Here is a 16485-nt window from a genome sequence, read left to right on the forward strand (position 1 = left end):
CATACAAATTTTCAATGCTTCATTGTAATTCTTATTGTCTATTAAAATCAATACAATCTATTTTAGTCATTGTTTGTTACTTTGAGTCAAGTCTATGTCTGTTCTAAGAATAAAATCATGATTTAAATTGTCTATTTTAATTGTTTAAATATAATTATTGATATTTTCAGATAATTTGCAGATACATTCACAGAGATTCCTAAATTTTATGGATACTTTGAAAAATTTATTTATTTGTTAAAAAATAATTTTTTTTTTGTAAAATAAAAACAAAATTGCAATTGTAGGAGAATATTATTTGATATGAACTAATTTCTAAGAGAAATAATTGTTTCCTTCTATTCTTTGTTAAACAAATGTTTGATATTTTTAGCAGTTAGCGTTTTTGTTGTCATAAAGGAATGTAACGAGCTAGAAAATACTTTTGGATAGTATGTGGAGATTTATTTTTTTTAATCTTACACTGATAACATCCTGTTAGAAAATGTATACATGTATATATATAGAAGTAACAAACATTTTTATACTTAGGATACATTTCATCAATTTGAAATATAAAAAAATAAGAAATTAATAAAATTCAAGAACAAAGACACAGAGCCATATAAAGAGTCACATTTTATACGAACATCAACAAGACAAAAAATTATCACAAGTTAAAACATGTCACTTTATAAATATTTATAAATTACAAAAAAGATGAACATGCTTGTAAAAATTTCAATTATGAAGTAAATATTCATTTTAGGCAGCTTTTAAATGTAATACTATTCAGTTAATATACAAATAGATCTCTCAATAATTTAAAAAGACATCATTTCAGTCCTGTACGATGTATAAGTGCACAGGTGGTTATATCATAATGAGCAGGAAGCTTAGCACCAATCCTAGAAAGAAATCTATTTCGAATGTAAAAGTCAGATTTTGGTTGCAGCAAGTCGTGAGGCGTGACGTCAGCCATCGATCCAGATGCTAAAAGTCTCTGGCTCTCGAGTAACTCCGCTTGTCTGAGTTCATCCTCTTTAGCGATTCTCTCTTTTATGGATAAGTTTAATCTTCCACCCCTGTTGGCATTCAACACATACAATACCACAGTTGCAACAATAGACACAATCACAAAGTACGCAAAAAATATTTCTAAGAAAACGTAGCCTTTATAATCAACAATAGCTCCAGCAGCTATGGCCACAACGGCCAGGCCAAGATTTTGTACCGACTGCATAATTCCATAGGCAGTTCCCAGCTGATGTTGTGGCACCTCCAAAGCAACCATTGGCCAAAGTCCACAGGCCAAAAGAGAATAGGTCAGACCGATTATGACCATCGGTATCCACGGGTTGATGAAGGTGAAACCCAACATGAGATGACAGACGAGTGTCAGGACTACAGAAATAAACACCCACGTCAGATTACGGCCAGTTTTATCGACTAACAAACCCAATAGAGGCGAAGCCACTGCAGAAATTAAGTATACGACGCTGTCGACGGAATTGGCAGTCTCGGGATCGAGATCGTATTTCCTCGCAAAAAACACACTTCCGAGACCGATGAAAGGGAATATGGCAGAATAATAAGCGACACATATAATTGTGATAACCCAAAATGTAAGGGGGAAGTCCTTGATATCTCGTAATTGTACAACTTCTCCAGTTTTGCCAGCAGCCTTATTGAGAATTCTTTCTGCACGCCAATCAAAGAAACCCATAATGAAAGCGCAGATCAACGACAAGACACAAGTCGAAGCACCGATGAATAAAGTGGCGCCCAAAACCTCGTAACCAGACGAATAGTGTTTAGCCATTTCCTTGTATATGGCAGGTGTTACGTTGAAATTGACGGCACTACCGACCCTGGCAAAGCTAAGCTGCATTCCAAACACCATATTTAATTCTTTGCCTTTAAACCAACTAACTGCATATGTATTCTGAGCAACTGCAAGAGATTCGCCACCAATGCCAAAGATGAATCTTCCCATTTCCATCAGCCAGTATCTGTCGACAGTAGCACCCAAGGCAAAGACAAGTTGACCCACCAGAATAAATATACTGAATATGATAGCGCCTAACCTAATACCAAAAACTTTGTCGATCAGAAAGCCGCCGAAAAAACATAATATAACATTGGGCCACGAATACCAAGCGTACAAATTGGTATATTGGAAGGTAGATACTTTCATATCACGCATTATTTGATCTTGTAAAGCACCAGGAATGTCATAGCAGAAGTAACTTCCGAAGCCAAGAAAACACATGAATATTAAGGCGAAGTATCTGTGAGCCCCTCTCCGGGGATTGCAAAGAGCGAAAAGAAAACAGCCATTAGTTTGATTGTCAGCTGTTGATTGAGTTTCGCTGACACTAGGGTCGCGAGATATTACTTCATTTTCTGATTCCTCCATATTTTCTAAGGAATTGAAAATTTAAGTAGATAAGAAATCAGCACACCTCCTCGGTGATTAGTGGCATTTCAAAGAGATATTAGCACGGCCTGAGTTCAAAAGTTATGATATTTGAAAAGAATTTAAAAATATACAATTTAAATTAAGTGATAAATTACTTTGCGGCTTGTTCATTCTTAACAATAAACGATTAGAAATTAATAAACAAAAGCATATGCTTATTTGTCAGGTAGTGTATAGCGTGAGGATGCCTGTGAATCCTCAGGAAACAGGATGACCCTTCCAGGCATGTTTTCAAGCATGCGCAGTATACTANAAGTAATTTTATATCGACTATACCGTGAAGTAAATCGTTATCGAATTCACAAAAATAACGATGAAATATCGTATATAATTAGTGTATCGATTAATCATATTTATATCAAAGAGTTGAGCTGTGTCTACCTTTCCTCCGCTAAAATATTTTATAAAATCGTTAAAATAATTTATGATCAAATGGAATCGAAATTATTTTTTAGATAATTAGTCAAAATTTTAAATAAAAATTGATAATTTACAGACGTTTGCTGAATTCTTTTGCGAGATAATAAAAAAATTTGATTTTTGATGTAAGTAAATAAGGCTTAATTGCTATATTTTATTAGCTTTATGGGGATTAATCAACAAACAAAATGTTTTAAATTTAATTTTGATTTATAAAACATGACAGTGATGCGAAATTTCACTTAACTGAGATAGGTTTTGAGGCTTTCTTTTTCTTTAAAGCACATTATTTATGTTAGTGAGTAGTTTGGGTTTGAGATGTCAAAATTTTAATGGTGTAAAACAGTCTTATAAGTTTATCTAATGGTAATTATTTAGTTACCGATGTCCTATTTCTTGTGTCATTACTTCCAGAGCTATTAAAAAAATGACTTCTGTTGAATATGATTTGGATACTTCTGGTGGTTTAATGCCGGTAAGTGAAATAGAATCTTAAAATTCAAAAAACATTTTTCCTAAAATGGCATCTTCTGACAGAAAGCTAAAGATCCTTATGCTAATACAGCTATATTTACTTACATGAATTGGGGTAGCTTTAATTGTTAATACTCATAATCATTTATTTGTCTAGCAAATTCAGGAACTTATTAAACCTCCTATACTTGAAGAATCTTCTAAGAAAAAGAAGGATCGAGAGCGAAGATATCGTAAACCTGGCAGAACAATTAACCACGATTCCTGCGATAGCTGTAAAGAAGGCGGGGATTTAATATGTTGTGATCGATGTCCTGCTGCTTTCCATTTAACATGCCAGTAAGATCATTTTGTTATTCTTCAATCTGCAATTGTTGAAATTATATGATATGTGAATAGCGTTATGTTTTTCCTGTGACATTTGATATGTCAAGTTGTACGTAGTTAAGCGTTTTCTGTTCGAATATTTAAACCCTCTTGTCTTGTTTATGAATTATAATATAGTTGGATGACTTATTAGTTTTATAATTCTTTTTATATTGTACAATTAATTTTTTTAGCAATTCAAAAATGATTTATGAAATAAAACTTTTTGCATGAAAACAGTAAATTTAGCATTTGAAACTTATTGTCAAATTTAATTTTAATCCAGTGAACTTAATTCAAATTTTTTTTTAGTATTTTCTCATTAACTCTGTAGTTAAGTGTAATATATGCTGCTTTATCAATGTTCTTGTCCTGTTAATGAATTAAAATTTTAATGATAAATTATCTAAAATAATTTTCATTCTACAGTTTATTTTTTTCTACAATTATTTTAAAAATAGTTCTGTCCGAAATTTATGTATTAAAAAAAAAAACTATTTTATAATTATGAATTTGTATCAGAACAATAAATTTAGTTACTTGTCTTATTGTGTGTTAAAAGGATACCTCTATATAGTGTTTTTCGGTATCATATTCCATTCAGAGGTTTAGACTGGTGTTTTTTTTTTAGTTGGACCACTGCCATAAAGTTGCCAAACCTTGGCGATTATTTTGCTGTAGATCGAAACATGGAAGCCCTGTGGCAGAATTTTTTTGAGCTATCTGCGACAAAAGTCTCTAGCACATCTTTCTGCAAGATACTTTTAATAATAACAAGCATATATATTACTAATTTAAAATTACAAAAGCGCTGTGTTTACAAAAGAAAAAACTATACATGTTTTTTTTTTTAATTGGACGTGTAATAATTTTTTTATTCTATTCTGGCCTTCTGGTGGAGGGTCACTTAAATTATTTCCTTCGCCCTTTATAAATAATCATCGCAATAAAAAATAAATTAAAAATCATGAAATCACTAGTAGTAAGAAGAAAGATAGACGACGAAATCCCGAGAATCGGACGCCTCAAATGCGCGCTTCATTTCTAGATTAGGTTGTAATAATAAATAATATTGTATAAGAAATATTGGATTTAGAAACTATGGAGAAATCAAGAGCAATAACTGAGAAAATTCGATATAATTATTGCCTTAGAAAGAAAGCACTCAAACGCACGATTTGAGTTTTCCAGATTGTTTGAAATATATCAGGATATTTATGAACTATGTGGAAATCAATATCAATAATTGCTGAAAATAAAATCGAAACATTGCATCAATTTACGATACTATCAGCGTAAATTGAGTGTGTTAAAAAGCGATTATCTAAATGCAAGATTCAAATATTACAAGTAAACTTCTGTCAAAAAAAAAACAATTNAATTAAATATATTTTTTTTTTTTACTTTTCAAAAGAAAAATTGTTTTGCAAGAACTCTATCGTTCTGTGACAATGTCGTTGTGACGCTTCGATTCTGCCACATGGAAGTATTCCCAGTATTAATGTAATAAATCTAATTCATCACAAATTCATTCATTAATTCGTAGACCAGCATATTTTAATTTAGATGTTAATCATTTAAAAAAATAATCTTTTATTTTTAGAACTGCTTTTGGCAGATGGTACTAAATAATTTGAACAAGGCTCTTTGTAATACAAAGAGAAGTTTAAAATAAAAGAATCTGGTCAACTTATATAAATCGGGGAAAGATTTCTGAGTCTGTAACTACGTAAAATAATCGCAAAGTTTTGACTTCCAGGTAGTACTTTTTGAGAAACTAAAAAGAGAAAGTAACATTATAAAAAGGAACCAATTTGAAAAGGATAATTGCTTTTACTGGCTAGAGGAAAAATCACTACAAATTTGTTTATAAAATTTTGTAATTTAATAATCCCTTTGGTGGCTTAGCTAAGATTGTCATTGTGATTTTAATACTGAAAAAAATACAGTTTTGTAACAATTATGTCAAATGGCCCGTTTTAATGCATTTTAATAAATCAACCAATCAGTTATTTACCATTTTTACATGATTTTTTAGTCTGGTAGTTTTGATTCAAACCGTGACTTCCGGTATGAGTTATTGTTGGAAATCTGATCGATAATAACGTCAAATAAGCAGAATCTCTGCTAGTTGTTTATCTCTAAGCATCTGTAAAGAACATCAGGATTTGTTTTAATAAATAAGAAAATTCTTAGCGATATCCGTCGAAAGAACGATTGAAACACCACATGGATCAACAAGGATTATTGGCGCAGACAGTGTGTGTCAAAGAGTGATTTTGTTGGAAATAGTGTGACTAAACAGAACCATTTATTATGCTTTTTCCTCACCTGTCATGAGAAATGAAATTTACGTTCAAGTTTGTTACTTTTTCTAGAGGAGTAACATACCTTTTTATATTACTCTTTAAATATTTATATATTTATTTTAAAGAGTAGATTATGCACAACTAAACTTGTTACTGCAACCTTATTATGTATAAATACTTCGGATGTTATGTTGTCAGTGCGGATGCTATTATTATTATTTATTGAGTTAATCAGCGGTATGTTTGCTTGTTTATTTCGATTTGAGATCTTCTAACATTTTCTATTGAAACCCGATGGCATGCGGGATATGCTTCTTTTGAATACAATTCTGGAGGAAAAAACTCTGTAGAATAGACACAAGTGTTTTATACCTCAAGGAAAAAATCTTTCTGCAAGAATTCTGTGACAATTTCACAGCCATTCAACCACGGGGTTGAAAACTATGTAAATCTGTTGTGATAAGTGAAGTGATTGATACAAATGCAATCGAGAATCACCTGGGATTGTTAATAATTAACTGAAATCAATTGTTTATTGCTTAAAATAAGATTAGATTAAAAATCTATTATTGAGTTTCAATATAGATCCATAGTTAATGTGTTATGTTTTGTATATTTAAAGGAGAGAATTTATATACTAAGGAAAAAGTAGCTCAATACCATTGTTTAGTAAATTATACAATTTGCAACAGCTGCTATATATATACTGCAATTTTACAATTGTCAGTGCACAAACAAGCACTTTACAAAAATTATTGAGATATGTTTGTCATTTTGTGTTACTATTGTTTGATAAGAATAAAAAATAAACTAGGGAGTTTATTGAAATAAGAATTGGGAAATTATGAAGATTTAATTGTATGAAAATAGTTATAATAAAATGTGAATACCATTCATTGTATATAATTTTCTACACTGCATAAAGCTAAATAGTTGACACATTTTTTAATGATAAAATTTTTATTTCATTTTAAATGATTTTTTTTCTTTGGAGTTTTAATATTTAATTACACATTTTGATCTTTGGAGGTATAGTCTTATACTCTTTCTCTCTTTTTACATGATATAACAGTGATCCACCTTTGTCAGAAGATGATTTACCATCTGGAGAATGGTTGTGTCACAGTTGCAAGACTACTCCTGATGTAAGTAATTGAGTTCTCTTTCTTTTCTTTAAATTTTCCTTTCTTTTTATTCTTTTTTTTTTTTAAATTTATTTCTAGTAACTCATTTATTGTTGAAAATTGCACTGATTAATTTAAGTTAATAGCACAATTATTTTATTTTAATTTTATTTCCTTCAGTTTAATAAGAATTTTTTTTATTTTTATGTAGTTTAGTTATATAGTCAAAATTCGCATGATATTTGACTCCAGAGGCAAGCTGATGACATTCTAGCCCTGCTCTATTTCTAGTCCCTGTGGCCAAACTTTTTCGGGCTTTCTACGACGTACCTATCTACTAATATCTTTCTGCAAGATATTTAAAAATAACAAATATACATGTTACTAATTTTAATTAATCGGAAAATTAACTTCAAAAAAAAATTTAATTGATCAAATAGAATAAATTTTTAATTGAATTTGTGATTTTTTTTTTATTCTAATATTATGGGCAATATTTTCACATTTTGTAGAAAGAAAGATAACACACTAATTATTTCCTTTTTCGCATTTTGTAATTCATCATCACATTTTTAGAAAATCATCAAGTCTGCAGTAGTAACTGCCGAAAAAATCTATGACAAAATCCCGCTAATCGGACGCTTCAAAAAGGGGTTAAAATGAGTGTTTTCATTTCGGGATATAGTTGATGTGATAAATAATATCGGATTTTAAAAGCTATGTGGAAATCAGTACTAAACACACAAAAAATTCAAACGAAAATTTCCGCAGAAAGGAAAATTAAATTATTAAGGCACTTTAATGTATTTTTATTTATTTCCTCTAGAAATTTGTAAACATATACATTTCAGTTATCGTGCTTATGAATGTTCACTTGCTTGATATTTCGATTTCCAATCAATTTTTCTTACGCGAAAATAAAGTTTCATAGATTTTTTATAACACTAATGTTTTATGTAATAAAAATTATACAATTTTTGATGTATAGAGAAATTTTTAAAAAATAAATAATCATTCTGATTGAAATATTTCTTATAGGTTGATCCAGCTTCATCGAGTGGTCAATTTTCAGAGTCAGTTGTGAATGGGTCTTCATTAACGAAAGATTCAGTTTCTTCGGATCTAGAGAACATGGAAGTTGATGATGAGTCAAAAACTCCTCTCTTTACTTTAATACAATCTCTCTCTACACAGAACCCTACTCAATATCAATTACCATCTGAATTCTTGTGCACAGTGCAGTTACCTGGTAAAGTTTGCTTTTCAGATTGTCTTGACAATCTTTGTTCTGCTTACACCATTAATTTTTTACTCTATAAGTACATAAATAATAACTTAGAATCTAGTTCCTCTAATGTCCTATAAATTTAATACTACTAATCATGATTTCCAAGAAAATAAATTGATTATGAAAAAAGTTAGTAGACAATTATAAATAGAAAATTTTATTATTTATAAGAAACAGCTTATAAAGCTTTTATTTTATAGTCTTCTCCAAATCGTTTTAAGAATTTTAATTCAAAATTTCTCTTGCTCTCCGAATTACACTTACTGCTTTTCTGATTTCATTGAACCACCTTCTTTGGAATCATTTGATTTCACTAACATACTGATCCAAAATGTCTCAAGTCTAAGTGTGTATGTCTGTGTCATTGTACTTATAATTACTGATAGCTAGTTTTCAAAGTTAGAGTACAACTGCTTTAAGCCTTATAGATTTCTTGAAAAGACTAGCCCACATGCATTGGTGGCGATTCTAAAATTTTGCGTATATTTTTTGTAGTATTGAAAATTCTGTGCACACAAAGAAAATAGTTTGCAGTGTGGGAGGGGATACAAAGTAGGTGACATAATCATGATTTATGAAAGTTACAAGAAATTGTTTAATTGTATGCACGTTGCTCCCAATGAGAAAAAGATATAACTGCGATTTTAGCCCAAATATTAGCCATTCCACAGTTAACGGTCAAGCATACAATCATCTAGATTTTTACAACTTTACTCAACGTGGCCATCGCTTTCAAACGAAAATAAACAATTGCAGTGACAGTAGGAAATCTTTTAATGAAATTTCGTTTGGAGCGAAATTACTAATATTACTTCATATACTAATTACTTTATATGCAGTACTTAAATTTCCTATTTATGTATAGCTATTAATATTTATTATTCTCTAATGTGTTTAATGTTAATGTGCATATATATAGATATTTTTTGCCAAGAATAAATAAAAAAAATTTAATAGTTAACTGTTTTCATATAATTAATAAAAATGATTCTATTTTCAAAGAATATGTGCTTGTAGATAATTTTAGATTGTGTGTGCTGATACTTTATGTTTTTACCTTTCTATGACCCTACTTATAGTTGTAATTAGTACAGTAACTCTTGTTGTAATAAAATTGTTATGCTACTTTTGCTTTATTTTTTCACTTAACCCTCTTCTAACTACTTCTATAAATTACTTCTTTCTGCGTCATGAATGATAAATTCTTTATTTGTAGGTTCAAGCAAGAAATCGAAATCTAAAGATGGTAATAGGTTTGGTCGGAGAGGAACTCATGAACTTGACTCTGGAATCGTTCATATACCAGCTAAACTTTGTAACCTGTGCAAAAAGTGTGTTGAACTAAAATTTCTTTTTAATTAGTGTGTTTATTCTTCAAAATTTCTCCTTTTGAAAGTATGTTTCAAGTCCCGCTTAAGTAAAAAAAAAATCTTCTTAAAAAAATTACCGATATTCTGTGTGAAAAGATATCTTTTTCAAACTAGCCTAATTTAGAAACCCTTATCACCATTTGCCTTGCCTAGATATGGGTGAAGTGTCAGTTTTTAATGTTAAAGAAAATTCCTCCAAATTTCAGTTCTTTAAACCTTAACCTGGGGTAACTCAGTGTGAAATAATTGTTAAGTTAAGGGTTTCAACTGTAATTCCATTAGACATTTTTTGCTAAAAGTGATTCCTTATTTAAAACTAAATAAATTTAAATTTTTCAGTGGCAGCAATCTAAACTGAAATCAATATAATTGTTTTAAATTTGTCATTTTCTTGCGTATTTTTTTCCCTAGTAGGAAAATATCCTTTTTTTCTTTATTTATTATTTTTTTTTTCATTTAATTTTGCCCTGCTGGCTTTTTTTTCCCCACCCCTTAATGTTTTTAAAATTTTATTCTAATTGTGATTAAAAGCTATTATAATTGGTGTTATTGTAATTGGTTTCCTTTCTTGTAGGAGTTGTCGTAAAGCACCTCTCATCCAGTGTGACTATTGTCCCCTATTGCTCCATATTGATTGTGTGGATCCACCACTCACAAGTCTGCCCACTGGAAGATGGATGTGTCCCAATCATGCTGAACATTTTGCTGTAAGTATTTTTTCTTAATTTTTGTGATGTGATTGTTACTCTACTACAGTTTGTGATTTTTTAAAATACTTTGAAAATCTTTAATTCATTATGAGTTAAATTTTATAATTCAAATAAACCGCAATTGAAATTGGTAGGATTTTCATTATTACCATCATGTTTTTTGTAAAGAAGTCTATATTTAACTAATTTTTGCAGGCGTACTAGTGTTCACAAAGTACAAGAAAATAATTTTAACATTTCATTTTCTAAAGGCTGCTATTTATTACACCAAGTACAAATTTAATTATGCTAGGTGAAAGCTGGTAACAATTATTAAAATGAAAATCAGTTTAAAAAAATCAAAGAATTCTGTGCTCCAGTGTTATTTATTTTTTTTTATAATGGAAGATAACTTTTCCATCTCTCTGGCGAGTATTGTATTCTAAAGGTATGCACTCAAGAATAGCGTTTAAAGGGATGGTTCAGTTCTCTTGGTTGCAGTTAACTGACAAAGTTTCTAGTGGTAACTCCATTTTAATTTTTTTATACTATGAGAATTATGCTGCGATGAATGAAAAAATGTTGGCATTTGAAAATTCTGTAACTGCAACCCTAAGATCTGTGTAATTTTTGTAACAGAATTAACTGAACTGAGGTAGACAGATATATTCATTTGTTATTTTATACTGACCTTGTTTATATAGGTTATTGTAGTAGTAAGCTTTGCTTTAATTATTTTTAACTGCTTTATGGATTATACCTTACATTATTTTTATGAAATTCTGGAGGTTAGTAATATACGTAATTTATAATTTATCACACTTTTATTTATTTTATTTTCTTATAGGACTCAAAAATACTCACATCTGTTAGTTTGACTGAAAGAGTAAAGTTATGGGATAAATTTGCTGGTCCTATATCACAAGATGCCATCAAATTGCATTTTCTTAACAAGATAAATAAAAGGAATCCACCTTTCAGGCGCAAACAAAAGGAACCTCCACGTCCAAAATTGTTTGTAAGTATTCTACTAATAATATATGCTTTCATCTTTATTCAACAGATCATATCTTCAAGTTTCTAACAAGTATTCACTTTTTGTTTAGAAAAAAAGTTTACTGTATCCGTTTATTGGTTGCTAATTAAAAAATATAAATGAGCTAATTATCTTTGTGTGGGATAAAAGACCACTCAAATGAAATATGAGTTTAAAATGTTAATTAAAATCAGTCCTTGCATTCGGAAAATAATTTTCTGAAAAACGTTTTGAAAAATTGCAGGCTATATTAAAGAGTTTCTTTAAAATTTATTTTCTTAAACTGTAAATTATAAATAAACTGTAACTAATTATCTTTATGTGGTATAAAAGACCATCCAAAATAAATATGAATTTAAAATATTAATTAAATTCAGCCTGCATTCGGAAAATAATTTTCTGAGAAGTTCTTCGATATTTATTTTCAACAATAATATTTTCAATCTTACACTGTGTAATATATATTTTTAGGTTCCAGTAGCAATAAGAAACAATTATGAGTCTCCTTTACCTCTTTTGCCTCGAGTAACTGATGTACCAATTACCAGCGAAGTATCAATTTCAAGTTCTTCCTCCTCTGCAATGGAGTTGGACGATGAATCAAATAAGGTATTGTAGTCTTCAACAATATGATTAGTTTCAACTTTTTTAGCAAAACAGTTCAAGTAAATAAAAATTCTACTAATAAATGGGTATTTTTTAAGTGTGTTTTTCCTGAAAATCATTAACCCTCCACGTACGGCTCCCGCGATTTGAGTGGGGTATCTGTTTCGTCCCCCACTACGGGTCACGTGAAAATCCCGGGCGAAGAAATTTTTCCCCTGATTTCAATGCGGATCCCGCCATTTCCCCGCGTACGACCATCATCCAAAACCATCATCTGATGCTTATTTTGGCTACTAGGTGGCACTAGAGGGTTCGGGAATTTCGCAAATTATATAGAAAAATTCGTTGAAGGAACGTTGCATTTCATATCATGCTTATAATTTTTGATATTTAGTGGTGAAAAAATTACTTAAAATTAAAAATACTAAACTAAAAGTAACTTAAAAATTGCCCCATATTTCAGGACCGGAAAGTATAAAAACTGAGCCGAACGCGGAGGGTTAAAAGGCTTATTAAATAGTCTGCTAGGAAAAATATGGTTTTGAAAGGGGGGCTTCATTTCTAATTTGAGTTGTGGTTGGGATGAAATTATAATTTAAAACTAGTCTGAGAGTATAAAACTGACTCGTTAATTGCTTCAGAAAAGTAAAAGGAGCCATTCAATTATTTCGTTGGCAGCTAACGGTGAAAGGAGCTTGTGATTGGCTGGCGAGGGAGGAGGAATATGAGAAATGCTTATGCAAAACGTTAAAATCCCCATGTTTGTAATTATTTTTTTTTAAAAGATGCAGAATAAGAAATGTCGGGAAAAATTTCCTTCATAAAATTTGAAATAAAAGATGAATTCAGGAAAAGAAAAGAAATTCTTCGGGGGGTTCTAGAGGTCAAGAGTTTCAAACTGAAAAAGAAAATACAAAGGATTCTGATAGAATTCCAAATCTTATAAATTCTATTCAAATGTTAAAACATGAATTGAAACTTACATTTTGTTTATTCAAAGTCGCATATTTTATTTCAGTTTAACCCTCAAATTAGATCACTACAGTAAGAGTGGAATAAAAAACTAGGGGGGGGTCGCATGGGTGGAAGAGGAGGGTCGCAAATTGTCAAAAAATATGCTTACATAAATGTTTGATTGGTTCCTGATTGCTATTCTGAAATACTTTTAAGTTTTTATGTTATCGATTATTTTCTTTGAAATTTACAGTAAAATTTCATGTATCGATTTCTAATATGTTATTATTTTTTTCAGTACTTCAGATTTCTTCTTAATTTCCAAACTGATTTAGCCACTTTGCAATCTTCTGAAATCACCAACACTAAACCATCACCCTCAGACATGGACTGTGAATCACTCATTTCCGAAATGAAACTGACTGGCCATTATAGCCAGCCTCGCAGAGTAATGAACGGGCCACACTGCGAAACGAATGGGGAGGCTGACAGCTCTAATAACAATGCCAAACTGAAATTCGACTGTCACCTTCCTACGTCTGTGTGTGTGTCTAGCTCATCTCACTCCCTCATGTCATCAAAATTGTCTGCATCTTCCAAATTGAACAATGTCAGCCGAACGAGCAAGATGAATTCTGGAAAAAATTCTTGCTTACTGAATCAGTGCTCAGCTCCTATAAATGTGTTTCAGTGTAAATCATCTAGTGGCTTAAACTCTTCTTACAGCAGTACAAACTCTAAAGAGAATTCTCTAAAGCCTTGTTGTCAAGGTAAAAGTTTAATTTATTTTTTTTAAATAGTGTGAGTAGTTTGTCTACGGCAGTGTTTCCCGAAGTGTGGTACGGTATGGGAACAGTTTAGCTGGGGGAAACGTTCTTTTGCAAAATATCTTGCAACAAAGGAAATCAAAAAATTTTATTTAAAAACAAAGCTAGCCATGAAAATTTACGATTACGAATATTTCTTATGGCTATATTTTGCAGAGTTAACAGTTAATAATTAGTGGTGTCAGCAGCCAGTTGTGATTTTTAACTTTTGTGCAATTTTTTTATAGTAGAAAATACATTCATTTTTTTATTAGTGGTACACAGCATTACGAAAAATTTAGAAAGGGTACACATAAGTCATAAGTTTGGGAAGCACTGGTCTACGGTAAGAACTCCCCCCACCATGAAGTCTAAGACTACTGCTACTACGGAAACAAGAATGGCACATTTCAGGGAGGGTAGCTTCTTTTCACTCTAGGGTTAACGCAATAGACCATATAAAAAGATTATCTTTCTTTCTCCTGCACGAGCGAAAACCTGTCCTAAATAGTGACCCCACACCCCTACTTAAAATTAATGATCCAGACAAATAGCTAGGTGAGTTCCTATTTTAGACAAACTATATGAGTCGTTTTTACTTTTATGTGTTAACTGCAGGGTATCCGCGCACCTGGAAAGTCATGAATTTCGGTATTGAACAACATTTGTCATGAATTGTCACGATTTTAACTATTTTTTCAGGAAAGTCATGGATTTAGGTCGTTAAAAAATCTAATTTTTAAAATGGAATCAGGGAATTTTATTTAAACTCCAAAAATCAGGGAAAGTTGCAATTTTCTTACAAAAGCCTGGAAAATTCCTTCGTTATTCCTGGAATAAAACCAGTCTTAAAATTGTCAGTAACAATATTCAGTTATTGAGATTCGAGTTAAATAATTCTAACATCTATTACAATTATTTATGGTAAAAATTATACATTTTAGGCATACTGAAATGCTTCCTTCCTCATATAATATTTATTTTACACAAAAAATCTAATACTTAGCATAACAAATAAAAGAATCCAAATTTTCTGATGGAAAATTTCATAGTATAGATGAAATATGTTATGGATTTTAATTGAAATTTACCTGGAAAAGTCAGGGAATTTTTTCTCTAAAATTGAGTGGGAACCCTGTGGAATCTAACCCCCCCCCTCCCCATTTCATGGTGTTCTGAATTTGTAATGAAATCCCCACTCACAGTCATATTTATAAAAATATAAAATGTTTTTATCATGTTCTTTAAAAGTTATGATGTTCTTTCAAAAAATGAAAGAGAAAACATCATTTCTAGAGCGAATTATCTTTTAAATTTCTGTGATTTTAGAATTTTTGTTATTACTTTTTATTTTATCAATTTAAAATTCTAGCTGAGCCAGTCATTGGCGAATTTTTTTTAATTCTGAAATGAGAACAGAAAAATCAGGAGTATTTCTTTCCTTTCAGATGAACAAGAAAAGTATTTAGAATATAATTCTGCAAAAAAAAAAAGTATTTTTTTTCAGCTATTTTATTACTTCAACTCTTTCTTTTACACTGTGTTTTTAAATTTAAAATCTTTAAATATGAAGATGCAGAGTATAACAGGTTATACCTATCATTTCAATTTATGTTATTATAATGCGTTTTTGAATTTCTTGTTGCATTTTTTTTTTCTTGAAAAAATAGTAACTTTGTTAAGTCATGAAAAATTGTAGAAATTAGTCATGAATTTAAAAATCTAAAATGTAGCAGATAACCCTGTAACTGGTAAGAATTAAAAATTTAGGCATGGAATTAATAAATTAGAAATCTTTTAAGTGTAGACATAAATAGGTAGTATTTGGTCTAATTCAATAACGAAAAATTGCTTCAATTCAATAACGAAAACAATATTTTTAATAAGTTATTATTTATTACAATAAGCGATTCTCGAAGCACGCAGAGATTCGGATTCAAGTAACCCATTTTTAAAGTCCTATTCATGTGATTTCATCATTGATCTAAATTTTTGGTAGTTACTGTCATAAATTTTATGATTTTAATTTTTTTTTTTAATGGGATAACAATTTACAAAATGCAAAAAAAAAAAAAAAAAAAAAAAAAAANATAAATAGTGGAATCTACCAAATTAAAGAAATCTACTTACCATCATATCACTGAATTCTCCCAAAAAAATTTCATAGAAGAGCTCTTTTTGAAAAGCTGCTAAAATAATTTTTTTTTTTTTAATTTTTGGACTAAAACTACAATTAGGGTGCATTTTGAAATTTGACTCAATTTTTTAAAAAAAAAAAAGTCCTAGTTACGGATGTTAGCTCATATGTTAAGCAGGGGTCTGTCTAGGTTTTTCTGAGAGGTACCTATTTTGTGAAAATTTAGACATAATTTGTGAAAAATTAAAAATTATATTAAAAAATCAACACAAAAATATGGATTTATCGTTTCTTAAGGGATACAAAATTAAAATTTTAAGAAAAAGTATTTTGTGAAACTACCGTTTTTCCTAAAATTGAATTTGTGAAACTACCGTTTTTCCTAAAGTTGAATTTGTGAAGGTACCGCTAAACGGTAGTAAATTCGGCCTGGACAGACCCCTGA

At 30.2% G+C, this 16485-nt stretch overlaps 2 protein-coding genes across 2 annotated transcripts in view; one reads left to right on the top strand and one right to left on the bottom strand.

The window, feature by feature from the left end:
• Positions 1-422: 422 nt before the first annotated feature.
• On the bottom strand, positions 423-2646 carry LOC107452911 (lysosomal dipeptide transporter MFSD1). Its single transcript, XM_016069539.3, has one exon. The coding sequence runs from the start codon at positions 2396-2398 to the stop codon at positions 815-817; it is 1584 nt and encodes a 527-aa protein (XP_015925025.1). The 5' UTR covers positions 2399-2646; the 3' UTR covers positions 423-814.
• A 412-nt stretch (positions 2647-3058) lies between these two features.
• The window catches only part of LOC107452917 (PHD finger protein 12), a 24563-nt gene continuing 11136 nt past the window's right edge, over positions 3059-16485 (top strand). The window contains exons 1-9 of the mRNA XM_016069548.3: positions 3059-3356; positions 3513-3694; positions 7103-7175; positions 8193-8403; positions 9659-9773; positions 10387-10519; positions 11349-11519; positions 12009-12146; positions 13396-13867. Of these exons, the coding sequence (XP_015925034.1) occupies positions 3309-3356; positions 3513-3694; positions 7103-7175; positions 8193-8403; positions 9659-9773; positions 10387-10519; positions 11349-11519; positions 12009-12146; positions 13396-13867 (1543 nt within the window). The 5' untranslated portion in view covers positions 3059-3308. The remainder of the gene's footprint in view (positions 3357-3512; positions 3695-7102; positions 7176-8192; positions 8404-9658; positions 9774-10386; positions 10520-11348; positions 11520-12008; positions 12147-13395; positions 13868-16485) is intronic.

The sequence above is a fragment of the Parasteatoda tepidariorum genome, chromosome 2, assembly GCF_043381705.1.
Source record: "Parasteatoda tepidariorum isolate YZ-2023 chromosome 2, CAS_Ptep_4.0, whole genome shotgun sequence".
Taxonomy (NCBI): domain Eukaryota; kingdom Metazoa; phylum Arthropoda; class Arachnida; order Araneae; family Theridiidae; genus Parasteatoda; species Parasteatoda tepidariorum.